General features: G+C 57.5%; 1 protein-coding gene across 3 annotated transcripts in view; it reads right to left on the reverse strand.

Annotated features, from left to right (window-relative positions):
* Positions 1-8,895, reverse strand: part of MGAT3 (beta-1,4-mannosyl-glycoprotein 4-beta-N-acetylglucosaminyltransferase) — a 31,357-nt gene extending 22,462 nt beyond the window's left edge. Inside the window, exon 1 of one of the 3 annotated variants that reach the window (XM_036891367.2) lies at positions 8,743-8,895. Coding sequence is in view for 1 of the 3 variants with exons in the window: in XM_057486353.1 (XP_057342336.1) it covers positions 97-336 (240 nt within the window). In the remaining 2 variants the exon portion in view is untranslated. Of the gene's footprint in view, positions 1-96; positions 557-8,086; positions 8,192-8,742 lie in introns of those variants that run through there. The other 2 variants (XM_036891369.2, XM_057486353.1) reach the window with 2 other exon arrangements.
* Between the last annotated feature and the right edge of the window lie 10,671 nt (positions 8,896-19,566).

Consider the following 19,566-nt stretch of genomic DNA (forward strand, 5'->3'; position numbering starts at 1 on the left):
CCAGCTGTGGGAAGGGCCTGGCTCGTGTGTATGCCCACTGCTGCTCACTCAGGCTCAAGCCCCCTCACCCTCTCTGGGCCTCAGTTTCCCACTGACCACTGGGGCACATCGGACTTGATATTTCAGCTCTGACATCGGGGTTCCATGCTCTAGAAGGCCTGCATTCCAGCTCTGCTGTTCCATTCCCCCTCTGAGTTCCATATTCCACCTTTTCTGGTCTGAATCCAAGGCTTCTACCTTCTGGACACTGTGTTCACATGTCTGGTCCCCAAGTTCTCCTCCCCTAGAAAATTCTGCAGCCCAGGTTCTCCAGCTGCCCACGGGTCCCAACTGCATGTTCTCCAGCCAACACGCTTCCTCGGCAGGGTACTGCACTCTGCTCCCAGCACCCAGCAGCAGGGCTTCGGACCCACGACCCCATGCTCCAGCTCCAGCAGCCGTCACAGGGAAGCCAGCAGGAAGGGCCGGCCTGGAGGGCCCAGGCCGGGCTCCCAGGGCTACATGGGGCTCGCAGAGCACACTGCAGTGGATGCCCTCCCCCACCTGTCTCCCCTGTCTCTCCAGATGCCACCCCAACCACCTCATCCCTGCTGGCCCCTGGCCTCATGCGTCTACACTGCGACGGCACCACAGAAGGACACTTCCCAAGGGTGGAGACCTTGGGTCATTGATCTTTAAGGTTCATGGTACCTCCTGGCAGGCAACTTGCTGGATCAATTAACCAGGTACATTCAAGGTACCGGCAAAACTACACAGGGGGCATCCTAAGGGACACACATGCACATGTGACTGAGATTCCCATATACTCACATGCAGTTAACGTGCACAGAACGTACACATGAAAACACAGTCACACCTTGAAGTCGGCGATTGTTGCCCTGACACTTAGCCCAGTCCCTGGCACACAGGGGGCCCTCAGTGAATAATTTACTGAATGAACAAGTGCTCTGTACCAGGTACAGAGTCAGGGCACCTGGAGATACAGACTGAGTCTGCGCTCAGGATCAGGGCTCAGCTGTGAACACAAACACCATTCCCACAAGGCCAAACCTGACCATGTCATAGGAAGGTCACCAGACAGGTGCTTTGTGGAGGGAGTCAGGAAGGAAGGCAGTCAACTGTGAGGGCCACCCACAGGGCGCTGCTCCCATCCCTAGGGCCGCCTCTGGCTGGCAGGAGCAGGAATGGCTTCCTGGGCAGATGGCAGCCCTGGACTGCAGTGGGCTGGCATTCCGGGTAGAGGGCCTGGCCCAGCCAAGGCCGGAGGTGAGAAGGTGAGGACCGTTCATGGGAAAAAGGAGTGGCCTGGAGGCTGTCATGTAGGGTGCGTGGCAGAGGAGGAACAAAGGCTGGACGGCACCACAGGAAGGAGGTCGGAGGTCTGGATGGATTCTCGGGGGCCTGTGTCTCACAGTCCTGAGCCTGGGCTCTCACTGACCCAGTTTCTGGGATTGAGAGAACAAGCTTCTTACGCAGGTGCACCTGTCCTGAGGGACGTGTCTGCGGGAAGGCTGCTCCCCCAACTGAGACCTCACAGCTGGTCCCTCCAGAGGCCGCCCACAGGCAGCGACCCCAGAATCCAACAAATGGGGAGCTGGCTGTTCTCAGGGCACCCTTTCTTACAGCTCTCCTTTAGGCTACAACTTCAGTTTTCTGGTTATAAAAGTTTTTCATCTGACCTAGAAAATTGGGAAATCACAGCAAAAAAAAACAGGACAATATCACCCACCATCCCACCACCCCCTGAGCTAACATTTGGCCTAGGTTCTCACGGACTGTTTTCCCTGCACACCATTTTGCCAGGATGAATTGTCACCACGGATTTCCTGCCAGCTTTTGGGCAACACGCACTTTGTCTAAGGAGCTTTGTTCTCTAAGTCAGAGAACCAGAGTGCACACCTGAGTCCTGGGGCCTCCCATCCTCCCCCAGATCTAAATCCCATGGAGAAACGCCCCAGCTTGAGACAGGAGTGGGGATGTGGGCAGCCCCACAGCCCTGGGCTCTCTTCCCACACTCTACAAAGGGACCTTGGCTACTCTCCATGGTGCCCAGTCGCAAGTGCCCTGGGCCTCAATGTTTCCTCTGTGAAATGGGCTGAGGTGACAGTCACCTGGGCTGGGCTGTGCCTAGAGTTGCTTCCAGGAGCTGCACCGGAAGGCCCCTTGGTCTCTCCCGTAACTCCCTTCCTTTGCCACCTGGACAGAAGGAAGGGCAGAGCAAGCCCTCTGCTGGCCCTACTGACCTCTGTCTGAGTCCTCCCCACCCAGTCCTCTGCATTCACTTCACTGCTACTTCCTACTAGGCCCTCAACAGACCTGCCCTGCTGGCAAGATTCTCACCATCCCATGGGGCAGACAGACAGAAATCCCCAGCAAGGAGGCTCGGCCTCGCCCTTGGGGTGTGGGTCAGGCATTGCTCCCTAGAGGACTCTTAAAGGAGGAGCGCGCTCCAGCCAGGAGATGAGGGGAGGGGTGTTCTGGACAGAGGGACAGCTTCCACACAGGCCCAGGGGGAAAAGCAGCACCTGGATTTCTTGTCTCAGTTGAGCTGCGGGTACATTTCCCCTCCCCACATGCCAGTGACTGGAGGCAGGGACCACACATCTATCACATTCCCACCAGTGGTGGGTGAAGGGCCACCGCTCGTGGTCATGTGTGACCTCAAACATTTCTGACAGCAGTGACATGCGGGCCCCAGAACCATCCTGAGGAGACCTGGCTCCTGGACATTCCTGGGCGGGTGTTTGCTGGGTGCCCTTTGGGGCCAGCTCCCCCATGGTTTAGTGACGCTAACAGTGGTCACCCTGAGCAGGCAGAGCCCATCTGCCAGGCTCCCCTGACCTTCCCAACCATGGTGGAAACTCACACCTTCTGCTCTTCACCTTGGGCACACTGGTGTGACCTTGGACCAGTTGCCCACACTCTGTAGACTCGGTTTAAGACTGAAGATTGTCCTGGACCAGATAGGACCCAACCAAGTGCCAGCCTTGCACCACAGTCTGAGCTCAGGCCTGGCTCTGCCCTGATACACCAAGTGGGCTCCCAAACACCTACCATGCGCCTGAGCCCCCAACATGCACCCCTTCACCGGCTCCTCCCCTTAGCCTGGGAGGGCTTCCTCCCCCCAGTACCCCTTAACACACACAGAGCTCCCGGCAGCTGCAGGCTTTCTGGCCCTGGGACATGGGCATAGGTGAGAGAGAACGCCAGGCTCCCGAGCGAGAACGAAAGGGAGGTACTATGTGTGCAAGCACTTCGAAAACTGCGGAGTGCCGCTCAGACTCGTCTGTTCTCTCACACAGCAGGCAGGCTCTGTGCCACAGAATCTCCCGGCTACGGGACCCCAGCAAGGCGCCTCCCCTGTCTGAGACTCAGTTTCCATACAGTGGAGCAAGGATTACTCCATCAGCGCTGCCCAGGGCCCCTGAGACACTGAAATGGAATCTTGCTCCCTCTGATGACGTAAATACAAGTTCCAACCATTAATAAGCACAGTTCTGGGCAGTGGTCAGGAAGGCACCTTCTCAATCTTTCACCTAAACCTGCCATTCTGCATTGTTTCCAGAAGTGGCCCTCACCCGCCACTCTCATGATCACCATTCAACAAATACTTAAGAAATATTTATCAAATGCCTTCTCTGTATCAGGAACCGGTGCCAGCTCCCAGCGAGGGCCTGTGTGCCCAGCTCCTCCCCTGGCCACCATCATTCACCCACCACAACTCACCAGGCCAGGTGCCAGGCCCCACAGCCAGCCAGGACCTGTTTCCTTGAGGAGAGAAGGCCAGGCCGGGATGAAAGCAAAGGAGGGCGCAGCTGGGTGTGTGCAAAGCTGGGCTGGGTCGCAGGGATCGAAGTCCCAGGAGGCAGGGGGTCTCATAAGGCAGCCTGGATGCCATGCGGCCAGGCAGTGGTTTTTGGAGTCCATGGGTCTCTGAATCCTCAGGGCAGGATTTTTAAAACCAGCCCTCCCTCCTGTGATGGGATTCTGATTCACCAGGGTGGGGTGGGGCCTAGGAAGTTACCCACTTTCCCAAAGCTGCCCAGGTGAGGCTGAGCAGGGCTCCCAGAGGCAGGGCCCAGGGCTGTGAGAAAGAAGAAAAGAGACATCAGTCACTCAAAGAGGATGATCTAGTGGCTGGGACAAGGGGGAGGACATTGTTTTGGGCCTCCAAGCCTCAGACAGTGGTCCCCACTGGGTGACCGAGGGGTCCTAGTTGGGCAGCCCCATCAGGCTTTGGGTCCTACAGGCTGGATACGATCCCAGACCTGACACTTCCTGGCCCTGAGTCCCAGGCACCCTCAAACTGCCAAATGGGGATAATAATAGTACTTACCTCGAGGAAAGTTAGGAGGTGTCTCTGGGCTAATGCAAAGTGCTTGGCCCAGTGCCCAGCACGTAGTAAGTACTCGATAAATAGCAGATTATTATGACTTGGAGGTCAAGATATAGAACAGCCTGGAAGGTCATCCATCATGGGTCTCTGTTAACCAGAATCCTGGACACTGCCTCTGGCCACCCTCCCTTGCACAGACCCCTACTGGCCCTCACCCTGCTCCCCTGGGGATTCTCACACTAGTGGGAACTTGTCTTGAGCAAATAAGCTCTAAATTTGTAAAACAATGGAGTAGGTTAGGTGTGTGAATGATTCTTATTGTTCTAATTTTACTTTTATAGCAAAGATGAAAATAAGTGAGCCAGAAGGGGGAATTTCTACTTTAGGCAGCATAAGGAAAAGTATTTTGGGACAGTGGTAACTTCCTGGATTACGGACAAGGCCTCAGGCCACTTGTCAGCCCTATTCTAGGCCAGGGAGGGCGGTCCACTAGCCTCCTACCAGGACTGCCTCCAGCCCAGGGGAGGTTCCCAGGCCCTCCTGAAGTCTCACTTTCCCCTCTGGGAGACAGGGACAAACAGGGTCCCTGTGACCATCCAGCCATACTCAGGCCACCATCTGGAGGGTAAGTCTCCTCCATCAGGGATGGAGAAGGGGGAGGAATGGACAGAAGAGAAGGGCTGCTCCCCTGGACTGAGAATCATTCATTCAGCCAATCATTCATTTGTTCTTTTGAGCACCTGTAGGTCCACAAAGCTCCCAGTCCAGCAGGAACTCTCAATAAATAACAAACATATTAAAGAAAATGATGCTCTGCGGGCCTGCAGCAAGGAGATCAAGCCTCATGTGGGCTTCCCTGGGTGACTGACACTCAAGCTAAGATGTAAAGGATGGTCACACTAACAAGACACTGTGACTCAACTTCCCCATTTGCAAAAGGGATTATCATGGTTCCTCTGTCACAGGTTGCTGTAGACATGCAATACATATTAGCTATTAATATATTTGTGAGCAGGCAGTGTGCAGAGGAGAGGGCTGAAAGGCTGGGGCAGCAGCAGAAGGGGGAGAGGGTCTGTGTGATTTGGGGTGGTGGGCCAGCTTCATGGAGGAGGCTTTTGATAGGTGACAAGAGTTTCAGGGGACACAGGAAGGGGTGGATGGAATAGAGATCCAGGAAGAGGGAACAGTACAAGCAAAGGAATAGAATTTGAGGTTTGAGGCGTATTTGGCCCACATCTCAGAGATGGCAGGCTAAAGCTTGGGGTCCAGCTTGGCCATTCTGTGCAGAACCCCCGAACCAGGCCAAGATCAAGGGGGGACCCATGGGAGAAGGAACTTGAGCAGGTGTGGGGCAAGGTCAGAGGGAGGGTGGGCCCTGGGCCCCAGGAAAGGAGGCCACCCGTTCTCTTCTCCCTCTGCCCTCCACCCCACTGGAGGTGCCTATCAGGAGAACCATTTGCCTGGTCCTCAGCACCCCCCTGCAATTCCCTCCCAGCTACAGTACGGCCTGGCAGCTCCCCCAGTCTACTTGACCAACAGTCCCTGAGGCCTTTCTTCCTGTACAACTATCAATTATTAAACACCTTCTGAATGCCCTGCTACTAAAGCTGGCATGTACCAGCTCCCACGTGAGATCATTAAGCTGTCGGTAGCTCAAAATGAGCCTTGCTAGGAAGATTTACACCAGAGTAATCGGCGAACACTTTTTATCAGGGAATCTTTTTCCCAGAAAGCCTGCTGCCAGCATACCATTGCCCCTGCCTGAGCGGTGGACACAGAAAGGCAGGCCGCTGCCCACAGGAACTCAGAGACAAAAGACAGACAATGGGGATACGGACAACACATCACTCTCCGAACTAAGCGGTATAGTCTGAGGAGGCAGGGGTGAATCAACAGACTCATTCTGGAAGGTGGCCAGTGAATGTCCACAGGAAACCGACCAAGCTGTTCGCATAGTAATAGTGTATGTTGTCCCCATTTCAGAGACAAGGAAACCGTGGCAGAGTCGTCAGCCCATAGTCACACAGTAAGCAGTGGCAGGGCTGGGATGCAAACCTGGGCCAGTAGATCTAGAATCCTTGCTTTTAACTTTGCACTTACTTGAGTGCCTTATGGTGCAATTACTACAACTCCCTCCACCCCCCAGCCCCCATGCAGCCAGCTCAGGGCTAGACAGACCATGGGTGCCCAGTGATATCTGCTGCCCAACCAGATTCCACTCCCGAGGGCAAGGCCTGTGACCTCTCTACCCAGCTGTCCAGCACAGTGCCCCTCACAGAAGGGCGTCGTTTGTTGGCCTGAATGTCTGAAGAAACTTCAGGAAGGGAGCCCTGGTCCCCAGGTGGAGGGCTAAAGCCAGCTGGGAGGAGGGGGTGCATCACACAGTATGGGGAACAAGGAGGCCTTGACTTTGGAGAACAGAGCAGGGTGTTCTGAATGCCAAGGCTCGGGGGCCAAAAGGTGGTAGGTGCCCACAAGGACGAGAACAGGCTGTCTGTGCAGACCACCCTGCCCCCAGCCACTCCTCACTGCTGCTCTCATCTCCTCCTAGAATGACCTGAGGACGTGGACACAGTTCCCCAGCCCTCCACTCCCTCCCGGTCACATCCAGCTCTCGCATGATCCCCACCACCACCTGGTGAGGTGGGCCTAGCCCACCAGCTGACCTCAATGTCCCTGCTTTATAGGTAATAACACCGACACAGCAGCCAGCAATTTCCCTGCAACTTCCCAGGTGCTGGGCACCCATCATGCACCTCATTCAGTCCTCTCCACGACGCTGTGGCAGTGTCTCCCCTTCAACAGATGTGGAAACTGAGGCTCAGAAAGCCGACTTGCCAGTGGCGGTCCAGCTACTACAGAAAGCGAGGGCCAGCATGAGTCAAGCAGCCCAGACACAACAGGGCGCTGGCTCCCCTCAAAACAGGGGCAGCGGAGCCAGCCAGCATCACCCCAGCCCTGTCCCAGCCATATCCCAGCCCTGTGGGCTCCCTGCTGTCCTCAGGAGCCAGGGCCAGCTCCCTGGAGTGGCCCACCACTCACCTCCATCTGGCCCTCCTTCCGGGCAGCCTGCGCCCTCTGCACCTCACTGCTCGCTTTGGCCACTCACAGTGCTTGGCCAGCCCCACCTCTGCCTCTCAACACCCACCAGGCACTCGTACCACCGAGCCGTTGTGTATGCCATTCCCTCTGCCCAGAATGCCCTTCTCACTTTCTCTACTGAGTGAACTCAGCCAGTTTCCCTTAATCACCTCTTTTCAGCAAGTTCTGTCCCCCTTTTGGACTGGCAGCCCCTCTTTCAAACTTTCCCAGGACACTGTGCCCATCTCCTCAGCATTGGGAAGCGCTGAAAACCCCACAGACCTGCCAGCCCCTCCGGATACAGGGGCTTGTCTTGCTCTTCCCTCCACCCCCACTGCTTGGCCCTGCGCCTGGATCTTTAGTGAGTCCCCAGGAGGTGACACACCATTGCCCACAACTCCTCCATCAAGGCAGATCTGGACTGGGGTCCCAGGCGCGAAGAGGAGTATCTGGGATGGGGAGTGCCCGTTCTAGGGGATGGGGGGGTCTCTCGGGGTAGTGTTCCTGCCCACACTCCTGGGGTGCCTTCCAGAGCTAGGAGGGTCACCAGACCTCAGGCCAGCAGGGCTGGCCGAGACCCACCTCTCCTGCTTGCGGCACCCAGCCCAGGCACCACTCCTCCATACACCCGGGCGTTCTGCCTTCCCCACCCCCGGTTCCAGAACTCACTATTTGCCGATATTTATAGCGTCCTCCCCCAGCCAGGTTCCCTCAGGCGCCCTGGGCAGTGCAGCGGAAGAGCGGGGACCCCCACCCCCAACAAAGGCTTGGGGGGGCCGTCTCCCCACTCCCCTCTGTCTGGTCCCCATGAGCCACTACAGTCCCGACCCCCGCACTCGCCCAGCTCCCCGACTGCGCCTGGGCCTTCGCTGCCGCAGCCTGGGGTCGGGGCGGGAGGGGGGTGCTGGGGAAGGCGGGCGCTGAGGCCTCCCACCCCCAGCTCAGCGGAAGGGCGCAGCGCACAAAGCCTAGCTCGAGCCCCGCGCCTCGGGGACGCCCCCCGCCCAGGCCCGGGGAGGGGGTCGAAGGGACGAGGCTTTGCCCTCTGGGGCCAGGGCGAGCTCCGCGGAACAGCCGGGTTGGGGGAGGGGGCTCCGGAGCCAAGTGGCTTCCCCGGCATCCCGCGCCCCCGCTCGGCCCCGGCCCCCAGCCTAGTGCTCCCGCCCCCGCCCCCAGAGGTCACGCTCAGGGAGGGGGCCGTGGGAGCCGTGACTCGGGGCGCAGCGAGCGTGGAGGCGGCGGCGCGGAGATGGAGGCAGAGGGCCGGGAGCGCGGGGATGCAGGGGCTGCGGCGCGCGGGCTCCCGGACGCCAGGGTCAACTCACCCATCGTCCGCTGGGTCTCAGCAGCGGCGGCAGCAGCGGCGGCGGCGGCTCCGCGGCCCCCGGGGTCCCCGGCGGGGAGATGCTGGCGTCCGCCGCAGCCTCTCGCCCCATCCCGGGCTCCGGCGGCGGCGGCTGCGGCGGGCGCCCGGCATCGCAGGCGGCGCGGCCCCGGCCCGGCCCCGATCCCCGCCCCCCGCCCCCACCTCCACCCCGTCCCGCGGGCCCGGCCCGGCCGCCTGGCTGCACCCCGGCCCGGCAGAGGGGGCCCGGCGAGCCCACCGGCGCGGGGGAGGGCCCTGCAGGAGGCGCGCGGGGGGTGCGGAATCGAGGCCTGAGCGCTGCGCCCAGAGGTGCCTGCTCTCGCCGGGCTCGGGCGGCTCTGCAGCGCTGGCCCCCGCCCCGCCCCCACCGGAGCCCCCTCCCCTCCGCCGCCAGCCGGGATCCGCTCGCCGCGCGGGGTCGGGGGCGCCTCGGAGCGCAGTCTCGGGCCGCCGCGGCTCCGCGCCTCCCGCGTGTGCGATCGAATATGTGTGTGTGTGTGTGTATGTCTGTGTGTGCGTGCGTGTGTGTGTGTGTGTGTGTGTGTGTGTGTGTGTGTGTGCGCGCGCGCGCCCCTGCCTATGACCGTGCGTGCGCCAGCCTACGGCCCGGTGCGTCCTGTGCGGTTGTGTGTGTGCGACGGGAGGCGGGGCGGGTCAGAGTGTGTGTGTCTGGCGTGCTCATGGGTCTGCGTGTCCGGCAGTGTGTGTGCGTGGATGTGTGTGACAGTATTTTGCAGTGTGCATGGGTCTGTGTGACCTACAGTGTGTACCTGGGTGTGTGTGTGCATGGGTATGCACATCTGTGTTCTGGTGTGTGAGTGGATATGGGCGGCTGTGTCTGTGTGTTCCCGGACCATGATTGTGTGCACACATCTATGATCGCGGGCAGAGAGGCCTCCAGGTCTTGTATTGTGTGCGTGCTTGGCACTGGGCAGCTATGACTATGTGTACAAGCATCTGTGATAGTGTGCAGAGGCCTAGTCTCCTATTGCCGTGCGTGTATAGCACCGGCCGGTTACCGTGTCTACATAGGTCTGTGTGTGGGGTGGGGGTGTGGGGGAGGTTGTACACCAGCCTGTGGTCGGTCGGCAGGCCTTCGCCTGCCTATATGCTTCGCACTCCTATCCATGCGCAAGGCCGAAGGTACTGTGCGGTCTCTCGGTGTTGGCTCTGGACCCTGGACATAAACTTCCCCTCCCCCACCCCCTCAGCGGCAGGCGAGGTCCCCTAACCCTGCCTACCTCTTGAGCCTCCTCTCCTGATATCCGGCCACCAGTGGTTCTCCAAGTGCCCACCATTTCACTCCCCCACTCCACATGCTCCTGCTGCTGCCTGCGAAGCAGCCTCCCGCGCTTCCTGCTCTTCCGCTCTGGCGCCCAGGTGGAGCCTTCACTTCCGCCCCGCTTGCAGGGCATCCTGGGTATGCAGCAAGCACTGCTCTGGGCCATCAGGGAAGGTGCCCGGGGATGCACAGGGAGACACCTGGAGGCTAGGTCTCAGCAAATGTCCTCAAGGATGGCCCCAAGGCCACCCCCAACTGGTCTTCCTGCTCCAGGTTCCCCCTGCCCACCTTTATCCATCCTTGCCAAGCAGTCAGACAACCCTTCTCCAATATTCATCTGAGCACTCTCCTCTCTAAACCTTCAGTGGCTCCCACTTGCCCTCATCTTAAGCTCAAGGCATAGCAGGAGACCCTGTGATCTGGCTCTGTCCTCTGCTCCAGACTCACCCCCACTGCTGTCCGCTCCCTGGAGGCTCCTTCTAAGCCGAGGGTGGGCAAACTATTTTCTGTAAAGGCCAGATAGTTAATACTTTAGGCTTTGCTTCCAGTAGGGTCTCTGTCTCAACTATTCAGCTGTGCCCCTGTAGCATAAAATCAAACACAGACAATATGTAAAGGAATGATTGTGGTCTGTTCCAATAAAACTTTATTTATGAATACTAAACTGTGAATATCATAATTTTTCATATGTCAGGAAACATGATTCTTCTTTTTATTTTTTTCCAACCACTTGAAAATGTAAAAACCATTCCTAGCCAGCACTGCTCTGTGCACATTGCTGCTCCCTTTGTACCACCCCTAGGACTCACCTGCTTCAGGTACTCCGTCATTCCCCCCAGATCCCATCTATCCTGCCCCCAAAATGTCAGCCTCTCCCTCTCTCCTACCTGCTTCTCCAGCTGGTTCTCTGCACCTTCTCTTTCCACCCCCCAACAGAACTATCATTACTGCTCCCCCAGGTCCCCCTGCACCTCTCCATGCCTCTGCCTGGGGACTCCTGCCATATGGAAAGGGCCATCTCAGAGACATTTTCCTTGCCCCCAACCTTTCCATGAGAATCTGCTCTTCCTCCCCCAGCCTCCTGCAGCAACTTGGGCATCCTTTGGTCCATGGGAGAAGCACTGTTTCAAGTCTAGCTTCCCTGATGGACTTGTTCTGGGTACCTTGGAAACCTGGAGGCTGGCCCCTGAGCACCAAAGAGGCACAAAATAGATCTCTCAATTTCACAGCTCCCAGTAAAGGGTGCCCAAGATATCAAGACTGGAAGCCCTGGAGCCGGGACTTTCTCATTCTCTCTTCTCACCAGACAGTGCATAGCAGGTGGGTGGGTGGTACCATTCATCTGTCACCTGGGTGTCCTCTTTCTTTCCAGATAAGCTCTGTCTTCCCTCAAGACTAGAGCAAGTCTGGATTAAGGCCAGAGCCACAGATATGCCTTTTAGTCCAACTTTGAGATGTTTTAATTGATTTGGGTGGACAGATAATAGCCACACACAGTGCTATGTAGAAAATTATTGAAGGATGTCCAGGGGAAAGTAAGCTTCCCAGCCACACCCAGTTCCCTTCTAAGTAAGGATTTTACCCTCATGACATTTTTTTTTCAAATGCAGCTTATTTGATGTGAAGCCATTTTGTTGTGACCTAAAAACCAGACCATTGCACTTATGGCTTGACTCCCTTTTGGTTTTTCAATAAGGTGCAGAACAGATGTGTTCACCTGTCCTTGAGCCCCCAGTGGGGTGGAGTGAAAGGTAAGGACTTGTTGGGGGTCACATTGCACAGGGGTAACTGGGTTCACAGAGATATGGCTTCCGTCTGGGTTTTTGAGCCAGTGGCTTAACCCTGAATTTCCTCATCTGGGAAATGGGCATAAGGAAGCAACCCTCATCAGGTAAAATGGGCCCCTGTATGGAAGGTGCCCTCCTCGTTGCCTGCCATCCAGTCTTTCCTGACGCCATGACTGCAGCGGGACTGTCTCCTGAGCACTGAGTGCAGGGCTGGGCACACAGAAGGCACTCAATAAATATTTGCCTGGGGGGAGTGAAAATGAATGAATTAATGCTGTCTGTGTGCATATTACCTGTCATTTAAAAAACAAAAACAGTGACTGTTCATTTTGACCTGTCAGAGGATGGCTGCTTCGGGAAAGCTGTGTGCCCAAGGCCCTTCTTCAGTGGGTTATAGCGTGCATCCCCACTAGGGCATCCCCACCCACACGTGGGTGCTTTTAGGCCCTTGCAGAGGGAGGGACCTAAGGCAGCCCCCCACCCGCGCCCCACCAGGGGCAGTTGTGTGGAGGAACCAGAATGGGATTGCCCTGCCCAGCCCTGCTCAGAGCTGGCTGGGTCTGCAGGACTCTGGGGGCCTGATAACTTATGCTTCAACCTCGCCCCACTCAGGTCTTGGTTCTCCCCACCTTCCCAGATTCCCAGGCTCCTTGGGAGGCCGCAGGGGTGTCAGCCTTGGTTGGGCTCTACTAGAGTCAGCCTCTGTCTGCCCAATGTGCTTTCCAAGTGTGCTGGGTCTGTGTGTGGCAAGTGCCTGCCCTCCTCGTCTGGCAAGGAGGACAGGAGACACAGCCGGCCCCTGGCAGAGCTGGGTGCACCAGGCCCCACCTCTCCACCCTCCCAGCGCAGGCCCGGCAGCACCGGGAGCCTACCACGGAGAGAGCGGGCCAAGAGGGGAATCATCCCCTTTGTGTCTCCCCCTCCAGCATTTAGAGGGGTCTGGCACACGGTGGGTGCCCAGCAGGTGGAAAAGCTGAATACTAGCGTGATGAAGACCTGGGTTCTAATCCCACCCCACTGCATGTCCCCGTCATTTCAGGGCCCTAAGCCTCAGTTTCCTGACCTGGGAAGTCGGGTAATCACTGCCCTGACATCACACTTTATCAGTGGTATTCGACCTCTCCACCCTCTCCCTGCGCCTCACTCACCTCCCATCCTATCTCCAAGCCCGCAGACGGATGTGGGGGAGGCCAGGGGCCCTGCCGGTGCTCCTTCCTCCCCACAGCCGTCCTCTGGGGCCAAGCTGCCTGACAAGAAGCTGCGGGAGCCTGCAGCCCAAAGCAGCCCAGACACAGGCTCAGCCGCCCACCCCCACCGTGGTGTCGCCTTACAGCACCGCCATCTTCTCTCACCCGGGGCCAGTTTGGCTCTGAGGACAACTACTAGGTCTGCTGGCCCTGGGCACTCCGCCTGCCGTCCCCGGGTCGTTTCAACCCCGGCCCTGGGTCCGGAGGTGAGGCGTCGTCCCCGGACCCACTTGGGGAGCCAGCACCAGCCCTGCCGAGGCTTCTGGCAGGCAGGGAGGAAGGCAGTGCCCCCAGCAGGGTGAGATGGCTCCAAGCCTTGCCCATCTATAGAGTGGGCATGAAGGTGGCTGCATGACAGCACGTGGGCCACCAGCAGTATTCAATAAGCGTTCAGTCCTACCCTTCCTCATCCCCTGCTGGATGAAGTCACCAGACCCGGTGTCCTACCCTCCCTCACCTGCACCCCATTCATTCATCCACCTGGCCCTGCATCACTGAGCCCCTCCCAAAAGCACACAGCCAACAGCCCTCTGACAGGCTTCCAGTTTCCCCAACTTTCTCAGCTCTGCACCTTGGCATATATTAGTCCTTCTGCCCAGAGAGCCTTTATGGAAAAACTCCTATTCATCTTTCAAGACCCAACCCAGGTGTCCCTTCCCGCTGAAGGCCACTCTGACTTCTGGCTCCCAGAGGCTTTGCACAAGCCCCATTTGGAGAGTTCCCTCCTTAAGGCCTTTGCCACTGCTAGACTCTGCCTGCCCTTCCTGACCCTTCTCTAAGCATTCATTCCATCCACCCCAGCCTCCAGGGTGCAGCTCAAATGACACCTCTCCAAAGGTCTCCTCCGACTTCCTCCTGAATTATACCTGTGGCTTTCTACAGGGGTCTGAGGCCCTCTTCAGACCCTGTCCAGACTGCCTGTCTGGTATCCTGGCCTCCCAGCCTGGCCTCCCTGTGAGCTCTTTGGGCACAGGGGTGAGATGGGGTTTGCTGTGGGGCTGAGCTCAGTGCTGGGGGACAGAGGGCCCTAAGGCAGGGGTCCCCTGATGCTCTAGGTGTGTCTGGGCCAGGTCCTCCTGATCAGGCCCTGCCTGCGTGGGTGAGCCTGGACAGGTCCCTTCCTCTCTACCAGCTTCAGTTTCCACACTTGTCAAGTAGAGGGGATGGTTTAGACAGGGGTCCATTACCTGGCAGGCAGGGGGTCCAGGAATCTCCTAAAATTCCCCATAGCATGGTATGTGTGTTTGCAAGTGTGTGTGAGTGTGCACATACAAGTGTAAACATGGGTGTGGGTATCTATGTGTGTGGATGTGCTTGTATGCATGAACACATGTGTGTGTCCATTTGTGTGTGTGGACATGTACATGCACACATGCATGCTTTCCCAGGAGAGAGTCCACAGCTGTTGCTGGATCTCAAGGGCTCAGGACCCAGGTGAGGGCCTCCTGGGCTCTCCCCCGAATTCCTCGAGGCTCCTCCCATCGCAGGGAGCCTGCCGGCTCCAGAAGCCCCCTCTCACCGTCCATGGCTTCCACCTGCATTCTTGCAGCAGCTTCCCCGCTGGCGTCCCTGCTTCTGTTCCTTCACCCGGAGGAGTCACTGTGCTTCTGGAAAGCACGGGTCAGATCACCTCCCTCTGCTGCTCAAGTCCTGCTGTGGCTCCTGTTTCACCTGGAGTGAGCCCGGAGTCTTTGGGGGGCCACAAGGCCCCAATTGGCTTAGCTGGGTGCCAACCTGGCCCCCGCCCTCCACACTCCCTGTGCTCATCCACCTCCTCCATGCTGGCTGTTCCCTCTGTCTCCAACACTCTTCCCCCAGGTACCCACAGCTCCTCCTCTTTCCACTCGGTGTAAATGTAGGGCCTCCCAACACCCCCTTCTTTCTCCATATCACTTTTTACCTCCCAGCAGACTAGGTGACTTCCTGTTTCTGTTCTTTTGCTTGTTTGCCCCGCAGAACATAACCTGACCAGGGCAAGGATCTTGCCTGTCCCGACCCGATTTGTCTCCCCAGTCCAGCCTGGTGCATAATGGGTGCTCAGTAAATGTTGCATAGGAAGGAAATCTCAGACAATACCCCTTCCCTGGCCTCCGTGAGTGTTCGGGAGACATTTCTCCTGTGTGTCACTACTGGATAAGTGCTCACTAAAGTGGAAAGGACTGGAAAAGTCCCCCCACGAGGGCCAGGGCTGCTGTGTGGCTGCACTTGGATCCAGCTCAGGATACTGGTCCTCTTTTGTACCATGAAATGCACACTTGTGAGCTCTGGCAATGGCTCCTAGAAATTTTGGAGCTGCTGTTTCCTGAAGGCCTCCCTCAAGCAGCCCCCACAAGCCTCCCAGGCCAGGTCCCCCGGTGAGGAAACAGATCCACCAAGCCCCTCGGTGGCTGCCAGGCAGAGCCAGGGCTGCAGTGCCAGGCCAGGTCTCCACCCACCTTGCCTACAGTGGCTGACCCTAGAGAGAGAAGGCAGCCCTTGGGGGGGTGAGAAGACTGTATCCATTTATTGGTTGAGCACCTACTGCGTGCCAGGCCCTGAGCTCCTAGATATAGCTGAGCAGAGATGGATCAGCCTAACTCTGCTCCCAGGAGAACCTGGGCCAGAAAGAAAGCAGGGAGGCAGCCATGGTCACCTGGGGAGCTGAGGCAACACCTCAGCCAGGCCTCCAAGGTTGGAGCATATTTGGAAGCACAGCAAAAAGGGGGAATGGCCTCCAGGCTAAATGGATGGGGAAGGGACTAGTCCTAGCTGGAAGGCATGCAGGGGACACGGAGTGGGCAGTTCAGCCTGAGAATCCCCACAAGCTCTGGAGGTGCCACAGCTGTGGAAGGTCAGACTGATCACCAGGGAAAAGCTAAGCAAGTGACACCCACTGCAGCCCCTGGATGACCCAGGAGGGTGGCCTGCTGGGTCCCAGAGGGGCACAGGCCAGGTCACAGCAGTGGTCATGCCAGCGGAGAGAGGGAGACACACCCACACCTGTGTGCACACACCTGGCACATGCATGGAGTGTGCCCCCATCGGCCAGCAGGTGTGCCCACTGGGAGACTCCCCATCCTAGTGTCACATACATCCACACACTCCCTTGAACTCACACATGCACACCAAGCCTTGTACACACAGACACACCTCCTGTGCACACACACAGGACATACCCCTGGGACCCACAAAGCCTTGCTAGGCATGCCCCACAAACTCACATGACAGCATTCCACAGGGCCAGCGGAGGGAGGGTGGGGCTGGGCACGGCCCACACAGAGCCCCTCTCCTGCCTCCCAGCACCCTGCTTTCACCCACACACCAGTACCTGCTTCGGTGAAAGGGCTTCTAAAGCCATAAATGGAGGTGGGGGCACAGGCCCAGCGATGTTGACCTGCGGCCTGTCCATCGTACAGCAGCTTCCGCTCCTGGGGCCCCTCAGTGAGGTTCCATCCTGACAGCTGCGGGGCCAAATCCTTGCCTTCAGCCCCACGGCCACATTTCCCAGGCCTGGAAGACGACCTTTGGAACATCCAGTCTGTTTTCCCTTCTCTGAGCCTGAAAGCCATGGCCCCAGAGGTGACCCACTGGGGGGCTCAGAGGTCCTTCGGGTCAGCAGGTTCTCTGGGCCTATTGATAACCAGAAATTTAAATAACAGGTGCTGCTGGGAGCCCTGGCCAGAGCCTGGCTGCCCAGCAGGAGCCAAGCCAGTGGGTCGAACTGGAAGAAGAGCAATTCACCGGTGAAATGTGGGGCTGGCCACAGGGCTGGCTCCCCACTTGGAGGCCTGGGCTGCAGCAGGAGGCCCAGCTGCTGCCCATTAACCCACGCACACCCTGAGGCTGGAACTGCCCGGATGTGGCCTGAATGAGCCTCACACCTGTGCGCCCGGCAGGCCGCTGTCCCCTGCAGCTCTGTGAATGGGTCTGCCATGGAGACCTCACTACCGTGGGGCAGCTTTGACTGTTGGAAATCCTAGATCCCACTGCCTGGAACTGGTCAGAGCACGTTGGTTTCTTCATTGGCACTGCAGTCCTTCAGAGATTTGGCTTTAGTCCCTCCACCACTTCTCTTCCCAGGTCTTTAGCGGCTCTTCCTGTGACAGGCTTTCTAGACCTTTCCATGCCAGCCACTCTCCCATGTGCCCCTGCCCTCCCCAGACACGGACACAGGCCACAGGCCGGCGCCTTCACCTCCTCTGACTGGCCTGGCCTCCGGCTCACGCAGCCTGTTTCTGCAGGGAGGCTCTGGCCACCAGCATGTGCTCCCTGCAAGCCGCTACATGAGTGCAAGGACTTGGCCCCTGGAAAGGCCCGGGTGCTCAAAAAAATCCAGCTTAATAAAACCTCAGCCCCATTATGGAGTAGGATTGTGGAGCACGCATGGATCGGGGAGGCAGGGTTCAGAGTCTGCTGTTCAACAGCCAAAGCAGTTCCACGGTTGTGAGGTCTCCAGGACAGGCCCATTCACAGAGCTGCAGGGGACAGCGGCCTGCCGGCAGCACAGGTGTGAGGCTCATTCAGGCCACATCTGGGCAGTTCCAGCCTCAGGGTGTGCATGGGTTAACGGTGTGCTTTGGGCCATTTAACCTCTGTGTACCTCAGTTTCCTCTTTTATAACATAGGAATAAGAATCATACCTATGCATAGGGCTGTGGTACAGATTAAACAAGTGCTTAGAACACAGGTAAGTGCTTAGAACACAGCGAGTGCCATTATACTACTAATCAAAGATGCCCTGAAATGTTGCCCAGAAACTGGCCACACAGAGTCCTCCCTCAGTGACTTCTCCTCCCCTTCTGGAAGTTTAGGGTCTTTAGGGTCATGGAATCTTCTGGTAGGGAGGGTCTTTGAGGGCAGTTGAGTTCCAGCCTACCCCCATTACACCAGTGAGGAAATATGGCTCAGAGTGAGGCTGGGGTCTGTTCAGAGCCATAGGAAGCTGCTTGGACAAGTCCCTATAACCATGGCCTTCAACCCATGACAGAGTGCATGGCCCAGGACTGGGGCTGGAGAGGTCTGGACCCTAGGACCCAAAGAGGACGCACCAGGACTAGGGCCTGTGCAGAAGAGGGACCCTGCTTCTGGTACCTTCTCTGGAGGGCAGCACCCACTCTCAGCCTGGGACCAGGGCCTCCAATGAGTTCAGACTTTCTGAGGCCTGCTGGACTCACACCTCCTAGGAGGAAGCTGGTGGCCTGTGCTGGGTATGGAGGCGGGGGGGCGGGGGGGAGCCAGGAGCCAAAGTTCTAGAAGAGAGCCCACACCCCTTAACTCACCAAGTCACCTGCACAGTGAGAGGCTTGGCCTTGGGAATTCCTCAAAGGAGCGTGGCATCTCCCAGGTCACAAAGCCACATCTCAGGACTTGTCCCAACAAGGAATAACACCCCTCCCCTGCAGCGGAGGAGGTAACTGAGGTTGGGGAGGGGGGATGATGGGGTGAGGGGTCGGCAGAGGCCATGCAGGGCAGGGTAGGGGCCGGCTGAGCAGAGACAGCGTCCTGCCTGAGAGTCTGTCCGTGCTGATATGTCCCTCACATTGACCCCTTTCATCCCTTTTGCCCCTGGGTGGCTTGGCCTGCAGGGTGGAGGGGAGGTCAGAGTCAGGGGACTGAGGAAGGGATGCTGGCAGGCCAGGCTCTCTGGTGCCCACCAGGATGGCCAGCACCACTGCCCTGCCCTTCATGCCCTTCCCTCGGGAGCTGTTGGCCCACCTCTGCCAGCTCCTTACCTGGCCCTGCAAGGTGCCCACCAGGGTGCCAACATTTCCTGGGGCTTGGAGTTACACGGGGGTACGAGAAGGGATCGGGAAACCTGTGCATTGCTGGTAAGGGTGTGAAAGGTGCAGCCACTGTGTGAAACAGTATGGCAGGTCCTCAAAAAATTAAACATGGAATTATCATATGATCCAATAATAGAAAGCAGGGGCTTAACAGATACTTATACACCCATGTTCTTAGCATCTTTACTCATAATAGCCAAAAGGTGAAAGTGTCATTGATGGATGAATGGATAAGCAGAGGGTGGTGTATGTATATACAATGGAGTATTATTCAGCCTTTGAAAGGAAGGAAGTTCTGACGTGTGCCACAACTTGGATGTGCCTTGAAGATACTGTGCTGAGTGAAATTAGCCAGCCCCAAAAGGACAATAATGTGAGTCCACAGATGGGAGGTTCCCAAAGGAGTCAAATTCTTAGAGACAGAAAGACTGATGGTTGCCAGGAAATGGGGAATATTTTCTAACGAGTACAGTTTTAGTTTAGGAAGATGGAAAAATTCTGGAGATGGATGGAGGTGATGGTAGCACAACAATGTGAATGAACTTAAGACGCAGAACTGTACATGGTGAATTTTATGAAATGTATATTTTGCCATTAAGAAAAAGGAACCGCGAGAGAGGAGCAGCCACTGGGGGAGTAAATGAAGCACAGGCTCTGGGATGATGACTGTGTGACCCTGGGCTAGTTACTTGGCCTCTCTGTGCC

The sequence above is a fragment of the Manis pentadactyla genome, chromosome 10 (assembly GCF_030020395.1).
Source record: "Manis pentadactyla isolate mManPen7 chromosome 10, mManPen7.hap1, whole genome shotgun sequence".
NCBI lineage: Eukaryota > Metazoa > Chordata > Mammalia > Pholidota > Manidae > Manis > Manis pentadactyla.